The sequence below is a fragment of the Mustela lutreola genome, chromosome 2 (genome assembly GCF_030435805.1).
Source record: "Mustela lutreola isolate mMusLut2 chromosome 2, mMusLut2.pri, whole genome shotgun sequence".
NCBI classification, from domain to species: Eukaryota; Metazoa; Chordata; class Mammalia; order Carnivora; family Mustelidae; genus Mustela; species Mustela lutreola.
Genome location: NC_081291.1, coordinates 51,382,448 through 51,399,905, shown reverse-complemented (window position 1 = coordinate 51,399,905; position 17,458 = coordinate 51,382,448). Strand labels below are relative to the sequence as shown.

Below are 17,458 nucleotides of genomic sequence, written 5' to 3'. Positions count from 1 at the left end.
CAGCAGCTGCTCACTCTGGCTTGCTGAGTCCTTGGTTGCTTTCAGGTAGCTTTGTCCCCCATGCCTCCACACCCCCTGCCTCCCTGCCGAATTCCTGTCCGAGACCTCTCAGATTGCCTTTGCCCACAGTTTTGGATAAGGAAAAGTGTCATCCTTTCTGTCTTTCTCTTACTGACTCTCTCTGACCAGGTGACCTAATTTAATGGTCCCCAAGCCATCCCAGCACTTCTGTACCCTTTCAAGATCACTCGTCTTCTTTCTCCTCTGCCTGAAATTCACCTTCTGGCTGTGACTTCCATAAATTTTGTACATTTAATTCCCCAGTGCACATTCCCCGATTTAATTCCCCAATGCTGTTCAATTCTTGCATCCCAGACTGAGCTAAGCCCCTGAAGTAATTTAAGTAACAGCTCAATTATCTCATCTCTCCTTTAATCTTTTCATTTCTATCAGCACCTAAGAAGCAGTGAAAAATGGGATGTGCAAAGTGTTTTCTGCCCAAACCTGCTTCTCCCTTGCAGTTCTTATCTCAGTCTGTGTCATCAGCTTCCACCCCGTTGCCTGAGATCCAAAGCTTGGAATCACTATCCGTTCCTCCCGCCTCCTCCTTCCTTTCTATTTCCAGGAGGCCTCCAAGATTATCTGCTCTTCTCTTGAGGTATCTCTCAAGCCCGGCCTTCTCTGGCCATACTGCTACCCATCCAGAACCTCAACATCTCTCTTCTCCTGGACTAAACAATTCCTTTCTGGTCCTCCCTCCAGCTCCATGCCTATGCCTACACCCATCCATCTTCCCATCCACTCATCCATCTAGCAGTCCACTCATCTACCCACCATCTACTTGTTCACCTAACCACCCACCCATCTATCCATCCATCCAGCCATCCATCCACCCACAAATCCCTCCACTCACCCATCTATCCACCCATCCCTCCACTTACTCATCTATTTATCCATCCATCCATCCATCCTTCCATCCATCCATCCATCCATCCATCCATCCATCCTACAGTCTGCACTCAGCGATCTAAACACACATTGATTAGATCATACCTTTGCTTAAGTAACTTCCATGACTCCTCACTGCCTATAGCAGGTATTCTTAGCCCTGGTTGCACATGAGAATCTTATAGAAAATGTTTTAAAAAATGCTAATACTAAGGCTCTACACCTAGAGATTTTGATTTAATTGTTCTTGGATTGGACCTGGGTCTTGATGTTTTCTTAGCTCCTCAGGTGATTCTAGTATGCAGTCTAGTGCAGAACCATGTGGCTTAGAGACTAAGTTCCAAGCTCATTAGCCTGGCATTCATTGCCCCCTATAATCAAGCCCTTAATCTGTCTCTCCAGCTTCATGTCTTTCCAGTCTTCCCCTAACATATTTGAAGGTCTAGCTCTACTGAGCTATCATCTGTCTTTTATGCCTGCTGCCCTCTGTCTACAATTCTATTTCTCTCCACCCCTCTGTTTGGAAAACTCCTACCCGTTCTTCAAGACCCAGCACAAATGTGTACTTCTCTCATGGGTCTCTCTTCCATAGCATCCACTATGAGTCAGGCACGTTGCTGGGTGCTGGATGTGTGCCCAGACAGAACAGTCTTTCCTGTGAAAGAACTTACAGGAGGGTGAAGGGTGGGGATGGAAACTCTTTAAGGAAAATGTTCTCTGAATGTTTTAGAACACCCAGAGGGCTGGTTAGAGAGAACATGGATGCTGGGCCTAGCCCTAGGATTTCTTAGTAAATGTCCTGCGGTGGCCCTGAGAACTTGCATTTCCAGCAGGTTCTCCACTGATGCCAGTGTTATTGGTCTGAGTACAGAGTTTGAGGACCCATGCCTTAGCGTGTGGCATGCCGAGGAGGTGTCTTTGAAGGTGAGACTAAAAGGAAGAGAAGGAAGCAATCAGGAGAAGGGCTGGGGCTCATGAATTCCAGATGGAGGGAATAGCATGTGTGAGGGCCCCAGGTGGGAGAGAACCTGGCACAAAGGAAAGGGGCCGGTGTGCCTGGGATGTGGAGAGCACAGGAGGAGAGCGGCGCTTCTCCAACTTCTCAAGCAGAACTGACGCTCTGCATGTGTCTATTATAGCACTTTATCACCTCCCACTGTAATCCTTTCTTCTGCCTCAGCCACTTGGGAAGGAGCCCCTCCGAGGCACATCTGTGTCACTGTCACCCACAGCCCCCTGAGACCTTTCAGAGGAAATGCTGGGGGATTTGGGCAGGGTGGTTATATTTTAGTGTTCTAGCTTTTTCTCTAGGCTATAAGCAAGGAGCGGTTCGTTCGTTGTTTCTATGGCACAGCCCATCCCTTCCCTTTTCTTTAGGCATTTTCCACCATAACCATCCTCTAAACCAAATTCCCTTCTCCCCAGTTCCTGCTACCTTCATAGATTTTTAGCTCATTTGGTGACAGCAAGAAAATTCCTGTAAGTTAGGAGGCCCCTCCTCACCTGTCCTACCCAAGCTCTGGAGTTGGGGTGGGATGTGGGGTATGGGGGTGCTACAGGTGCCCAGAGGCTGTCAAGGCTGAACCCCCAGCACATCCCTTCAGCTGTGGGAGGAAGATGTGGACATAGTGAGAGTCAGCAGAATTCCCTCCCTCAAAAATGCTGCTACTGGGTGGCTGAGCATGTCCGTGATCAGCCTTTGGAGGTGGCCCACCTTGAGGGCATGAGGGGAGCAATGCAGGTCTGGGAGGGGGAGAACTTTGGAGACCACCACCCTCAGAAGGTCCTCTACCACATCCTGCCTATCAACCATTCCCCTTCCCACCCCGGGAAGCAGAGTGAGGGAGGAATCAGGTTTAGGGGGCAAGAACCACCACGTATGGGAATGTGAGAGTATGGGTTTGATTTTGGTTTCTAATTACCCTTCCCTCTTTCTTCCTGGAGAATAGGATGTATATACCCTCTACTGTGGATGGCAGAGGGGCTTTGGGAAAACATAGACAAGAGAGGGATAACACCCCAGCTTATTTTTCAAAAACATCCCATTTCTCAAGCCTTGGGAAAACATGGTAGGTAGATCTCTGGTTCTCAGACTTTAGCATGAATCAGAATCCCTGAGGGTGTGTTAGAACCCAGACTGCCACCTCTAGAGTTTGTGATTCAGTAGGTCTGGAGTGGGGCTTGAGAATCTGCGTTTCTAACAAGATTCACGGTGATATAGCAGCTGGTCTGAGGACCACACTCTGAGAACCCCTGCTTTAGCACAACACCCATCTTATTGGATGCTAAGAATCTCTCAATTGTTACAGGGGAAAGGTTATTTGTCTTATATGTACTTTACCCAAACATCCCATTTGGGAAGATGAGTTGACATCCTCCTCAATATAGAACCTGAAACCCTCCAAGCCCCCAGTTCCATGGAGAGACAGAGACATGTGTTTCCAAGAGGCCATGAGACAAAAGCTGGCCCTGGGAGAAGACAGAAGGGTTCAGGGAGGCAGGGAAGGGAAAACTTTTTGTTTTTCCATTGCATAATTTTAGAACTAATGCAAGTATTTCAAACACAATTGATTGAGTATTTCTTAGCCTCAGGGAAGGCAGCTTCTGCCCAGAAGGGAGTGACGCACATAGCAAATGCCACAAGCGGTGGGAGAGGAGAATGGGATAGGCCTTAGAGCCCAAAGTACTGGATTTGGCCCCAGCACTGCTCTGGGACCTTCGAGGGGGATTGCTTTACCAGCGTGAATGTGTTCTAATGAAACTGAGCTTGAAAGGGTCGTGAGGGTCAAAGGAGCTATGGTGGATGACAATGCAGAACACTGTGTGGGTGACAGTTCCAGTGAAGCCAACCTGAGCTGCCTTGGTTTCCACAGGAAGGACCAGTACCTCCTCTCGCCCGTGAACTGTTGGTATCTGGTCCTGCATCAGACCAGGCGGGAGAGTCGAGATCATGCCACCCTCAATGACATCTTCATGAACAATGTCATCGTCCGCCTCTCACAGATCAGCGAGGATGTCATCAGACTCTTCAAAAAGGTGGGCAAGGGGGCCACTCCACCTGCTCAGATATCTCTGCCCCAGGCTGACCATGACAAAATTGCCAGCCAGATATGGCTTGGGGGCATAGGACCAGGAGGGCATGTGTGTTGTAGGGTTCAAGGGCCAAGGGCTAGATGTGGTGTCCCAGACTCTGAGTCTGAATCCTAGATATGGCTGGTGGCCTCAGCCACTTCAGCCACCACCTGCACAAAAATAAAAATTTCTGCATGGTTGGCAGGTACCACATGTTCATCATAGGAAATTTGGAAAGATGGCCATGAGCACACACAAAAATTAAAATCACCAGGAATGTTATCACTGCAATCATCACTTTGGTGCCGTAGGGATTTCTTTATACAAACATAGGCAAATACATTTTCTGTTAAGTTCTCATATGTATATGTTTTCCAGAATACATTTCCTGAGTGAGATGAGACTGCATATATGATTTTACTCTCTGCTTATGTCATAAGATAAGATTTTACTCTCTGCTTATGTCATATGATAAATTATTTAACACTGCATCACAGAATTTTTGCATGTCAGTAAATTTATTTCTATGCCATCTTTTAATGATTCTGTAGTATTTCCTGATACAACTTACTGTAATTTGTTTAATCAATCTTTTATTGTTGAACACTCAGCTTATTTCCATTATTTTACTCTTCTAAATAACACTGGGGTGAGCTGCTTTGTATGTTTGCTTTTTTCACATTCACTGCCATTATCTTATGGTTAGTTTCTGCAGCAGGACTTTTTAGGTCAAAAGTTTGCTCATTTTTAAGGTTTTTAACAAAGTGCATGGTTGCTTTCAGGAGGTTTTACTCATCTAAATGCCCAGAAGGCCAGTGCGCAGGGAGCAGTCACTTGTATGTGCCCCGAGTTGTCTGTGTCCCAAGCTCCTTGCACAGTCCCTGGCAAACACCAGACACTGTGGAAATGTTTGTAGAACCGAACCCACCTCTGTGGACTTCGGTTTCCTTCTCTGCAAAATGGGCTCGTCCTCTAGCCTCTGGGAGCCTTCTCTTCTGTGTTGGTCAGAAGGAGTTAAGATCAACTACTTCCCAGGGACAGAGTGAGGGTTGAAGGAAACCGCCCTGGCGTGAAGGCCGGGAGGTGTTACTGAGGGAGTGGCTCAGGGTGTGGTCTCTCAGTCGAGAGTTCTTGAATTTCTGGATTCACATCCTGGTTCCTTCATTTACTAGCTGGGTGTCCGGGCATTGTTACTTTAACTCTGTGTCTCAGTTTCTTCATTTGTGAGATGGGGATAAAAAGACGCACAGGGCAGTGGGGAGGATTAAGAAGGTGTTAACCCCCAAAAGTTAGGCAAGGAGAACGAGTGTTCAGGCAAGCTGGCTACCATTGTACCAACCAGTCCATAAGACTGTTCCTACTAAAATTATGGAGGCCGTCTGTTCTTGCCAGGCGCCAATTTTAGGGATTAGGTGACCTGGGATTGCTAGAAGCACAGGAAGAGGACAAGTTGATTTGAAATGTAATAATCTGTCTGTGCTCTGTATTTGGATTGTCCACTTGGAGGATGACTTCTACAGTGGAACTGTAATCACAGGCTCGTTCCCTCCCACTGCACAATTTGCGCTGGTCCCTTCCCGGGGCCGTGTTTATGAAATGTCGTCCAAGTTGAATATTTGTGTAAGCAAACATAATCAGAAAGGTAAATACAGGGCAATAAAGAAAAAAAACCATGGTGGTTTGCAAAGCCAGGCTGAGGTGATTCCGGTCACTCACTCTGGTCCTAAGCTCCCGCCCGCGGCTGCTGTCACATCTTTTTTCCTGGGTGGGAGTGACTCGCAGAGAAAGGGTCATCAGGGCCGTTAGGAAACGAAGGGTCTTTTTCCTGACTGAGCCCTGGGACAAGTGAGATAAATCTTTTCAGTTCTCATTTAGGCTGACAGCAGCATCATTGGTGATGGAGGTTAACAGGGTAGAAAATAATGAAAAAAGGTCGACAGCTGAGCTTCTGGCTGCCTCGTTACCAGGCCACAGCTGAGAGGGCAACAAAGGAAGCGACCTGGCCCCTGTGGGCTGGGAGAGAGCTGGGGATGGGCCTGGCTGGCTGACGTAACACAGGGCTGTCCCTTTGTGTCACATCAGTGATAGATAATCTCGGCACCGAGGCTGCCCTCCTTCTGTACTAATAGATCCCACAGACCTTGGTACAACGAGGGGGCCAGCCCCTGGTCAGACTGGGGGGGCGGTCGTCAGTCACCCGACTCTATAGATGAGGAGGTCTAGCCCACAGACCTGCAAGAGAACCCAGACTTGTCCACTTTTGGCCTGTGGTCACCACCAGCAGGAGGCAGTCTGGCTGGGTTTGGGGAGTTTGTTCCAGAACTGCTCCTCACTGACTTATGAACCTGGGCAAGTCTCTGAGCCCTCTGAGCCTCCACGTTGACATCTGGGAGATGGAGGCGGTGACAGTGCCCACTTCAGGGGCCTGCTTGGAAGAGCCGAGGTAGGCCAAGTGTCCAGCACAGGCCTGGTATCCAGCAGGTACTCATTCAATGGCGGTTCAATCTTGATCCTAAAGAATTGGACAACCTCCCCATTCCTGAGCTGGGTCCTAGGACTCTGGTGGGTGTTCCCACCAACTCATGCTCTGTAGGAGGTGAGAGTAGCTTCCAGGCCAGGTGTCCTCTGCCTGCTGGCTTTTCCCAGACTCAGGATGCTCTTTGACTTCATAACTTACCTCCTCACGATGCTCCAGCCCCCCTTTCATAATGCAGTCTCCTCTGATGACTAGAGGCAGCACTTCAAATTCTGTGAGCCATCCCAGCATTCCTGTGGGTGGGTGGACAAATGCTTGCAGGTGGCCCTTGCTTTAAGTGTCAGATAAAGATCTGTCATAGCAAAAGGAACTGGCTGAGACCTTAGACACCATCCTAGTGGTCAGGGCTCTTATGGTGAAACCTGACTCAGCTGGCTTGAAGGAAGAAAGGCATTTAACCTCCAGAGCCAAGGCGTTGGGGCTTCAGGGCACAAAGGAACTTCATTTCTCTGCACTCTGCTCCGATTTTCTCTGTTTTCTAATATTTTTTTGGCATGGGGTGAAGGGCTCTCTTGTAGTCTCTCTCCATGTGGTCATGGAGACAACCGTGTCCTCTCTCCATGTGGTGAGAGACAACCGCATGGCCTCTGCAGCTCTGGGCTCACATTCCCACCTGCTTCAAGTCTTATAGAAATTGAGAGAGCTTGTCTCCCAGAATGGAGCCTTCTGGGCTCTGACTGCCCAGCATGGGTCATGCTTGCTCTCCTGGAGCTGCTCCGGTGGCCAGCAAGATGCTGTGCTCTAACTGATGGGGCCTGGAAACATCCCCACCCTGAAGCTGGGTGTGCATTCAACTCCACCCAACCCATGGAGTCTTCTTACAAGAAGGGAGAGAGGTGCCTGGGTGGCTCAATTAAGCATCTGATTCTTGATTTTGGCTCGGGTCGCGATCTCAGGGTCATGAGCTTGAGCCCTGCATTGGGTTCTGCTTAAGATTCTCTCTTCTCTGCCCCATCCACCCCACCTCTGCTTGCTTTTGCTTTCACTCCGACTCTCTCTCTTAAAAAAAAATAAAAGAAGGTAGAAATAAAGCAATAGATGTCCACTAGGTCTCTGTTCCAGTCCCTTTATCATCCTCTGAAGTTTTCCCTCTGCTAGATGTCCCTCATAAAGGACCTTCATTATCTCTCACGATGGCTCGTTCTATTTGGGATCAATCATGATTAATAGAAAAGGGAATTCTCAGTGTTGGCACTCATGGTCCTGGTTACATCCTGAGGGCCACACAGATCAGTCCACATGGAAACTTGTCTATTGCTTGAGGACAGAAATCATGACCGCCCCTCAGCCAGGTCTTCCCCACCTCTGGTTAGATATTCCAGGTCCCTTCAGTTTTCCCCTGTGATTTGGCTTTGTGTTTTCCCCTCAACCTAGGTCATACCCTAGGCTTTCCTAGCCTGCACAAGTTAACATTCAGAACCATTCAGAATACTCAAGGAAGGTTTGACCAGCTAAGAGTAGAGCAGGGCTCTCTAGACCCATTATTTCTAATAATGAAATCGATGCAGGCATTCGCTTTTTTGACCTTAGTCTCGTCACATGGTTGGCTCCCTCTGAGCTACCTGCGTGAATCCCCAGGTATTTTCATGCCAACTGTTTTTTTAATCTGTCTTACAAATTCTGTACTTGTGTTTCTTTATATTTGGTCTTTTAAAACTTCATTTTATTTGATTCTGGTCAAATGGGATCAGTGTTTTTATTTAAGTGATTTTTCAAGCAGCAATAGGGTAACTCTTCTAAGAGGTCCTAATTCCTCCTCTATGTGGAAAGCCTGTTTTATAGCTTCTCCATGTTTTCCTCTGTGATACCTTCTGCTGTGTGTCAATTCTTTAACCCCATGTTTGAGTCTTCTTAACCTTCTTAGTGGAGAGGTGGAAAGTGGGTCAGAGGGTTGAGGGTGAGTTCATAGTGGGGATGACCTTTGAGTTGGGCTTTGAAGGATGAATAGGAGTCTGCCAAGTGGGGAAAGGAGGTTCAACGTTCAGTGTTCAGAGAAAGTCAAGGGCAAAGGGGTAGAGTATATCATGATGGAGGTCCAAGGCAACTCAGAAGGGGGGCCGCAAAATGTCAGGCGTCCACTGATTTTGGTTCTTAAGGACAATCTGCATGGCCCTCACTATGTTAAGAAAAATTAAACCAATATTTAAAAACTGGGATATTTCACATAAAAATTAGCACTTTGTGTTTCTCTTCAAAAATTAGAAGTTCTGAGGCGCATCTGGGTGGCGAAGCTGGTTAAACATTTGACTCTTGATTTTGACTCAGGTCATGATCTCAGGATCATGAGATTGAGGCCCACGTTGGACTCTGTGCTCAGCGGGGAGTCTGTTGAAGATTCTCTCTCTCTTTCTCATTCTTCCTCTGCACTTTGCCCGTTGTGCACACTCTCTCTAAAATAACAAATAAATTAAAGGAATAAAAATAAAAAAGAAACTTTGCCAATATCAGATCCACATGGGTTGTCCATATTTGGTAGTAGTTGGCTGGAACTGAGTAGCTGGTAGCCCCTTTAGGCAGGGCACACTGTCCCCACCATCCCAGGGTCCCTGCTGTTGTCTGGTGTAGCACACCTGCTTGGCTCCTTTATTTTGCCTCCCTGGCCCTTTCGGCATTTGAATTTGTGGCCTCATTTTTAAGCACGATCCACAAATTTGAGCATCAGAAACACCACCTGGTAGTCTTGTTAAATAGGTTGCTCAGCCCCATTGCCACAGGGTCTGATTTGGGAGAGTGGAGAATGGCCCCAGAATCTGCCTTTCTCAGAAGCTCCCCAGTACTGCTGCTGCTGCTGCTGCTGTTGCTGCTGCAGTCTGGGGACCGCATATGGAGAATGACTTACCTTGTTTTACAGGTGAGGAAACTGAGGCCTACCTCTGGTAAGCACAGAGTCTGGCCCTGAACACAGGTTTTCCACGCCAGCTCCTGTACTGAATCCGCTAACCCCTGCAGAGCCCCGGTGGGGAGGGTCCATCTGCATCCTGCCTGCTTTCCCTTCCTGCCCCTACGGTGTCTGAGATGGGGCATGGAAGCCCATTCATTCCATTTTCAGTCTCAGCCTCCTTAACAATAGCCATCCATTATTCTATGCTCTGATGCCTGCAGAATTTAATTACTTGCCTGGCCGTGAAGTGAATTTGATTGTTGGGAACTGTGGCGTTCTGGAGGCAGCACTAATGAGGAAAGACTCTTAGCAGAGACGACAAGGCATCTGGGGGGCTGGTGTTTGAAAGCAGCCATTCACTGTGTGGCCATAGGTCTTGGTCTTCAGTGAGGTTTTCGTTCCCGCCTCGAAGATGTCCATCGCATTTCATAAATAAATCAGGGCTTTTGTGCCCAATAATTGCCTTGCTTTGTAACCAAGATCAAAAGCACCCATGGCCTTGGATTCAAAGCCAAGTTTATTTTTTATTTCTTGGTTGCAGGAGAGAGTGAGGGTTTGCATGCTGGCGGGTCCAGCTAGGAGGCCTGAATAGAGAGAGAGAGAGAGAGCGCAAAGTGGGCAAACTGCCAAGGGAATGAGAAACCTTCAGCCAATCCCCACTGGCTACCAGGGAGACAAAGTCATGAACACTCACTCTGCTAGTAGAGCCTGCTGCGCTGGTCCCCATCAGGCATTCTCAACTCATTCGATAAACATATATCGGTGCTATCATGATGGTAGGTAAACAATAATTATAGAAAGCAAACAGTGAGTGCTTACTGTGTGCTGGGCTCTGGACTAAGCACTCCATAGATATTCAATTCTGAAGGCCTAAGTGCAAGATGCCATCACCATCCCATTTTACAGATGAGGGAACTGATACTCATAAAGGTGAGCTGGGATTTGAGTTCAGATGTGGTTGACTAGAGCCCATGCTTGGTGGTAGCTAGTTGCTAAAGAAGACAGAGATGAGTCAGACACATTGCCCTCTTGGGGAGATCACTGTAGAACACTGTAGAACAGAAGCAAAAACACAGGTGTGTAACTGTGATTCGAATACAGCAGAGAAGGACATGGGTACAGAGGGAGAACTTCTAATCTGGGCTGGGGGTTGGGGCTCAGAGAAGGTTGAATGTTGGGGATGCAGAATTTGAAGTGAGTCTTGAAGGATTAGGATTTGTTCCAGTGCAGGTTCCCCCAGGAAGCCAGGATTATAATGCAGAAGTATATTAGTGAGTACTCTTGGGGGTCCCCACCTGCAGAAGGAAAGAAGGAAAGCAGGAGGCAGTGAATGGAGAAGTTGTGCTTTGGTGCAGTCTCAACTAAAGCCGCAGTTGAGGGCGCCTGGGTGGCTCAGTGGGTTAAAGCCTCTGCCTTCGGCTCAGGTCATGATCCCAGGGTCCTGGGATTGAGCCCCGCATCGGGCTCTCTGCTCAGCAGCGAGCCTGCTTTTCCCTCTCTCTGCCTGCCTCTCTGCCTACTTGTGATTTGTGTCTGTCAAATAAATAAATAAAATCTTTAAAAAAAAAAAAAGCCTCAGTTGACTCCTGCGGGGGAGCTCCAAAGTTGGGTGGCCCTTCTGAGTAGGGGCGAGGAGACTGGGCCTTTATCCCTTCTTATTGCTCCCAGAAGCGGGCATGGTCTTGAGCGGATACCTCTTTAGTTAAGGCAGTTCCAAAGAGGGCCAACAGCTGGGGTATCTGCCAGTAGTGCTCCTCACAGCTAGGGAGCTAAATACTGTACACCTGAAAGGGATCTGGGTGGCATGTCACTATGTCCACACAGATACGCGGGGATTTGAGAAAAGTCAGACACAGGAATCCAGACCACAGCAAAGGCTAGTGGACAGAACTTTCTGGGTGCTGCAGCATGGACAGGTAGGTTGGTGTTGCTGTTTGGTGCAGTGCTTAGGGCTGTAGACAGATTCTCTAGCTCAGTCCTGGTTCTGCCACTTTCTGGCCTTGTGAGCTCAGCCTAAACTCTCAATCTTCTAAATTTTGTCATTTTCTTTTCTTTTTTTTTTTTTTTAAAGATTTTTATTTATTTATTTGAGAGAGAGATAGTGAGAGAGAGCATGAGCGAGGAGAAGGTCAGAGAGAGAAGCAGATTCCCCATGGAGCTGGGAGCCCAATGTGGGACTCGATCCCAGGACTCCAGGATCATGACCTGAGCCGAAGGCAGTCGTCCAACCAACTGAGCCACCCAGGAGTCCCTAAATTTTGTCATTTTCTTTATTTTTTCTTTTTCTTTTTCTTTTTTTTTTTTAAAGATTTTATTTATTTATTTGACAGACAGAGATCACAAGTAGAGAGGCAGGCAGGGAGAGAGAGGAAGGGAAGCAGGCTCCCTGCCGAGCAGAGAGCCCAATGCGGGGCTCGATCCCAGGACTCTGAGACCATGACCTGAGCCAAAGGCAGAGGCTCAACCCACTGAGCCACCCAGGCATCCCAGTTTTGTCATTTTCAAGATGAAGCTAATAATAACTTCCTTTATGGGGTTGTTGTAAGGATTGAAAAAAGATCATCTAAAACCACTAGCTGGTACACGGTAAGCAATCAGTAAATATTAGCTATTATTAGGAAGGTTCTTGGGATTTTGAGAGAGAACATAGGGAGACTTAAGTTTGGAGATGGAGTGAAGAAGTATTTTATTCAGGGCACACAGGTTAAACAAAGGGTAAGAAATAAGAAAATATGCTCGGGAAGCCACTCACTGATTAGTTTTAAATGATGGTGGCCTTGTCTCTTTTATAACCTCATTTCTTTTTTTTTTTTTTTTTTTTTGCCTTATATTGGCTAGGACCTCCATCTAGGAATGGGAGAGAAATGGTATTTTTAATTTTTACTTTTTAATTTTTTTAAAAGATTTATTTATTTGAGAAAGAGAGACAGAGAGAGAAAGAGAACAAGCCCATGAGCAAGTGCAGGGAGGGGCAAAAGGAGAGAGAGAATCCTGAAGCAGACTCCCCAGTGAGTGCTGAGCCTGATGTGGGGCTCAATCCCAGGACCCTGAGATCATGACCCGGGCCTAGATCAAGAGTGGACCACTTAACCAACTGAGCCACCTGGGTGTCCTGGTATTTTGACTTTGAAAAGTCATGCTTCTAACTCTTCATCATTTAGGACAAAAACTCTTAGCAAATAGAAATAAATAGGAACATCCGTAGCCTGTTAGGATATTTATCAAAAGCCTACAGCAAATATCATACTTCCCACTGAAGAGAATGCAGTAAAATGGTTTGCTACAGAAATTAATAATGTTCCTGTATGTCAGCTATGTCCAATTAGAAAATGTAATTTAAAAAGTGCATACATCAGAAAACAAGAATGATTGAAAATTAATGCCATTACTGCTACAAATTAGCTACATCCTGGAAGTTTTGATGAGTGATGCTTTCATTGTCATGTGGATATAAATATTTCATAATTTCCATGGCAACTTCTTCTTTGACCCATGCATTATTCAGAACTATGTTTATTTTAGTTCCAAAGGTTTTTTTTTTTTTAAAGCTTTGCACTTACTTTTACTTTCTAACTTTATCTCCATATGCTAAGAAAATAAGATCTGTAGGTTGTATTTTTGTATTTTTTATTTTTGTTGAAGCATTTGCCTTATCAGATATCAAGACTTCCTCTACAGTGATAGTCAGGAAAATAGCAGGTACTAGAGGAGCACTAGGTCCGCTGACTAATGGAAGAACAGAATCTTTTGCAAATGGGAGCACAGTAAGTGACAGTGGTGCATTATGGATTGGTCATGGGGGAGTGTAGACTCTTTGGAAATAGGGTGGATTCCATTGGTTGTCATTTTGAGGGTTATGTTTAGGAAATGATTTTTTTTTTTTTTTTTTTTTTTTTTTTTAGGAAATGATTTTACACAGACACACACATATATATTTTTTTGTATAGAAAAATAAAACCTCTACCTTAGTTCACAAAAATATATTCTAGATAGATTAAAGCACTAGAGGTGAAAAGCAGAACTTTGAAACTATAGAAGAAAATATAGGAGGTTATATTTAAAACCTTGGTGGTAGGAAAAGAAACATAAAAAGCAATGTTTCTTCTGCCTAAAGGAAACATAAAAAAGCACAAACTGTAAAGAAAAATACTGATAAATGCTGTTATAGAAAAAACAAAAAAAAAAATCTTCCTACAACAATAAATAAGTAAAGACAAAACAAAAAGAAACACAGTTTGACTCGGATTGGTTGGACAGTCCTAAGTGCCCACAAGAGGGGCGTAAGAGGGGCTCTCATAACCTCCTAATAAACATGCAAATCGGTCCAGTCCCTTTGGAAAACAACTGGGCAGCATCTAGCAACAGTGAGTGAAGAGGTGTACCCCCTATGACCCAGCAATTCCATTTTTAAGATCTATAAAAATATTCTAGCATATCACACAGACACACACACACACCCTTTGTATGAGGGTGTTTGCTACAATAGTGTTTATAGTAAAGAAAAAGAAAAATCACCTAAATGTCCATCACGAAGGGGATGGCTAAATAAGCTATAGTTAGTCCTGCAGTGGGCTAACATACAATCCAGAAGATAAAGGAATAAGATTTGTATGTATCAGGGTGGACAAAACTGGAAAATGAAATGTTGGGTGAAAAAAGCAAGATGAGCTATGATTTTTTTTTTAAATGTTTGCTTTCTTTCTTTCTTTCTTTTTTTTAAAGATTTTATTTATTTATTTGACAGAGAGAGAGCACAAGTAGGCAGAGTGGCAGGCAGAAGGGAAGAGAGAAGCAGGCTCCCTGCTGAGCCAGGAGCCCAATGTGGGACTCGATCCCAGGATCCTGGGGTCATGACCTGAGCCGAAGGCAGCCACTTAACTGATTGAGTCACCCAGGTGTCCCGAGCGATGATGTTTTTAAACAAGTTAAAATGGAAAGTAATAGTTCGTATCGTTTATATTGCGAGATGGTGTGACATAACGCTATGCAAAGGTGGGCTGTGTAAGAAGACACACTAGCTGAAGAGGAGCGGTTGAGGAATAAGGGAGGAAGAGAGGGAACAAAGACCACTCCGGTTGTATCTGAATATTGTAACGTTTTGCTTTCTAAGAGCATTTGAAGCCAAAATGGAAAAATCCAATTTGGATGGCAAGTTCATGACCATTTGTTATTGTTCTCTCTACTCTTCTGTATGTTTGAAATATTGGAGAACTGCGATTAAGGGGGCAAAAAGCAAGAGCAGTTGGAGACAGATAAAGGAAGCCCTTGGATCTTAGAATGAGAAGTGGGGCTTTATTTTCTAGACATTGGAGAACCACTAAAGGCTCTTGCATATGGGATGACATAATCAGAGCCAAGTTTAAGAATGATTAATTTGGTATATCTGATGGCTTTGAAAGAGAGATGCTGGGCTCAGGGAGAGCAGCTACATGCTATTACACATACACACTTACAATGCAGATTGGTGGTGAAGGGTAGTAGGAACCTGGATCAGGGAGGGCGATCCGAGAATAGAAACGAAGGAAGGGATGGATGGGCAGGTAGGGAGGTGGATGGGGAAGCTTATGGGTAGACAGGAGGATGGATAGAGGCGGCACTGGGTGGGTGAGTAGACTGGTGGATGGGTGAATGGGTACAAAGGTGTTGGATAGATGGATACAGATATTTCTTTTTCAAAGATTTTATTTCTTTATTTGAGAGAGAGAGTTGCAAGTGGGGGCGGGAGCAGAGGGAGAGGGACAAGCAGACTCCTTGAGTACCGAGCCTGGCGCGGGGCTTGATCCCATGACCCCGAGATAACGATCTGAGCCGTAATCAAGAGTCGGACACTTAACTGACCAAACCACCCAGGCGCCCTGGGTGCATTCCTTTTTGAAGTGCCGATGCAATTTTCATGACATCTTGTTCACAGACAGTGCCAGTGGAATAGATCAGATGATGAAATGACAAGGAGGTGAAAGTCATGTCTTGGGTCAGTGATGCAGCAGTAATAAGCAATTAATCGTGTTTTGAATCCAACAAATAAGCCTGACCACATTTGTATTCGCCTGGGAGATCGTGTGTGTGTGTGGGGGGGTACAGCTCAAAACTCAGTGCTTTGGGGTTTTCATAGGTATTGGTTTTTCAGGAAGATAGCGTTGTCATGCTCCCCAGGACACAGACTCCCCTTCTCTCTCTCTCAATTTTTCTCTCCTTATCTGTAGGACATTCGTGGAAATAAAGGAAGGGAGGAAGGAAGGAAAGAAGGAAGGAAGGAAGGAAAAGAAAGAAGACAGACTTACATCAGGGACATAGTCCAGAAAGATTACTCCTGAATGTGTTCTGCTTCCACAGAGACTCAAGCCAGCCATTCAACCCATCTCCTTTTGCTTTGACCTGGAGGCCAGGGGAAGGGCAGGGACGTGGTCACAGATAACAGAAGATTCTGTACAATGGCACTTGGCACTGTGTGTTATCTGATATTTACGATGATCCAAAGCAGAGCCCTGTAAATGTCAGCATGCTCTTTATACTAAAGGCAGAGGAGTATCCACGTTTTATAATTATTTTGGAATGTTTGGGGAAAAGAATTCTAAAGACGCAGAGAGTGCTAATCTTTCCAGTGGAGGCAGCAGCGTGGAGTGGTTGAGGGAATCACATCTACCAGCTCTATGGTCTTGGGCAAATGACTCTACCTTCCCTGAGCTCCTGTGTCCTCATCTTTAAAGGGGGGTGGTGAGTGATTTAATGATGGTGTGCCTCCCATAGATGGCTGATATTAGGCTTAAGTGAGGTGTTGTCTGTAAAGCAGGTGTCACTGGGCCTGGCACATCCTGCGAGATCAATGAACAATAGCTATTATTATTGTCATTATCTATACTGACAAGTATTAGTAGTAATTATAGTCCGAAGCAGTATTATTATCAATAATAATAAGTATCATTGGTCATAATACTTAGTATTACCAGGAGAGATCCAGAAACTCCTAGCCTGTGAGGTCACTTGTTCATAATCATTCCAAGGTATGCTTGGACTTCCTCAGACTGGTTATTGTAAGCATTTCTAAAAGTGGAAGCCCTCTGCAAACAGCGTCCCAGAGAGATGCTGGCAGTGATTATAGGGGGAGGACGGTGATACTGCCGGGCTCCTGTGTATGCATCGTTGTGGGAGGGGGGCACTTACCACTGCCCAGCACCTCTGATGAGTGGTCCCTGGGCCTTCCTGCTTCCTGCAGTCTCATCCCAGCCCCGACAACAGGGAGAAGAGTTCAGGGCTCCAGTGTGCATTCCAGACTCTTGTGCAGATGACAGCATTTGGAGCTGCAGCACTCGGAGACATAGACTAGTGTGGGAAAGGGAGGAAAAGCAGGAGGTGTCCAGGGCCAGGGAAGGGAGGACAATGGAGGAGAGGGGAAGAGTAACAAGGGTTCAGATGGAAGGTGGAGCAGAGACTAGGCTACGGGTGATGCTTGGGGACGAGGGGCCAGGACGTGGCAGAATGCCCGCAGCCCAGTTATTGGCAAGCTAGGACACAGCTGGGAGAAACAGCCAGCTAGCTGTCCAAAACTGCTGTTTCCAGGGATAGGCTGACCTTACGGGACAAACTAGAGAAGCCCCATCCCTCTGAGACACGCCTTTTAGCCTTTGCTTGGGAAATAAGATCACAATTGCTCTGGGAGATGGCCAGTGGTACATATATCATATATTTAAATAGAGAACATCTGTGGGTCTCAAGTTTTGTTATTTGCGTAAAAAACAAGCAGGAGGGTGGAAACACAGTGGAATTTAGAACTAAAGGAGAGAAAAGAAATTTTTAATGTAGTTTTGTTTATTTGTTTCCTTTTGTTTGCTTGGAGCCCCAGAACTAGGAAAGCCACGAACTGTCTCAAAGTCCCCCAACATGAGCACATCTAGTTGAACAAAGAGAGATAAACCTTGCTGGAGCAACCCTGCTCAGGTGGAAGAGAGGCCCCGTGGATAACTGAGAGTTGAGGAAGCCTCCATCTCACTCCCGGCTTTAACATTTTCTTGAGTATTGTTTAG

The 17,458-nt window shown here is 46.0% G+C and overlaps 1 protein-coding gene across 5 annotated transcripts in view; it reads left to right on the top strand.

Moving 5' to 3' along the window:
- The window catches only part of SRGAP3 (SLIT-ROBO Rho GTPase activating protein 3), a 251,006-nt gene that overhangs the window by 136,731 nt on the left and 96,817 nt on the right, over positions 1-17,458 (top strand). For all 5 annotated transcript variants that reach the window (XR_009350776.1, XM_059161597.1, XM_059161599.1 and 2 more), the window contains exon 3: positions 3,822-3,984. Coding sequence is in view for 4 of the 5 variants with exons in the window: in XM_059161597.1 (XP_059017580.1) it covers positions 3,822-3,984 (163 nt within the window). In the remaining variant the exon portion in view is untranslated. The remainder of the gene's footprint in view (positions 1-3,821; positions 3,985-17,458) is intronic.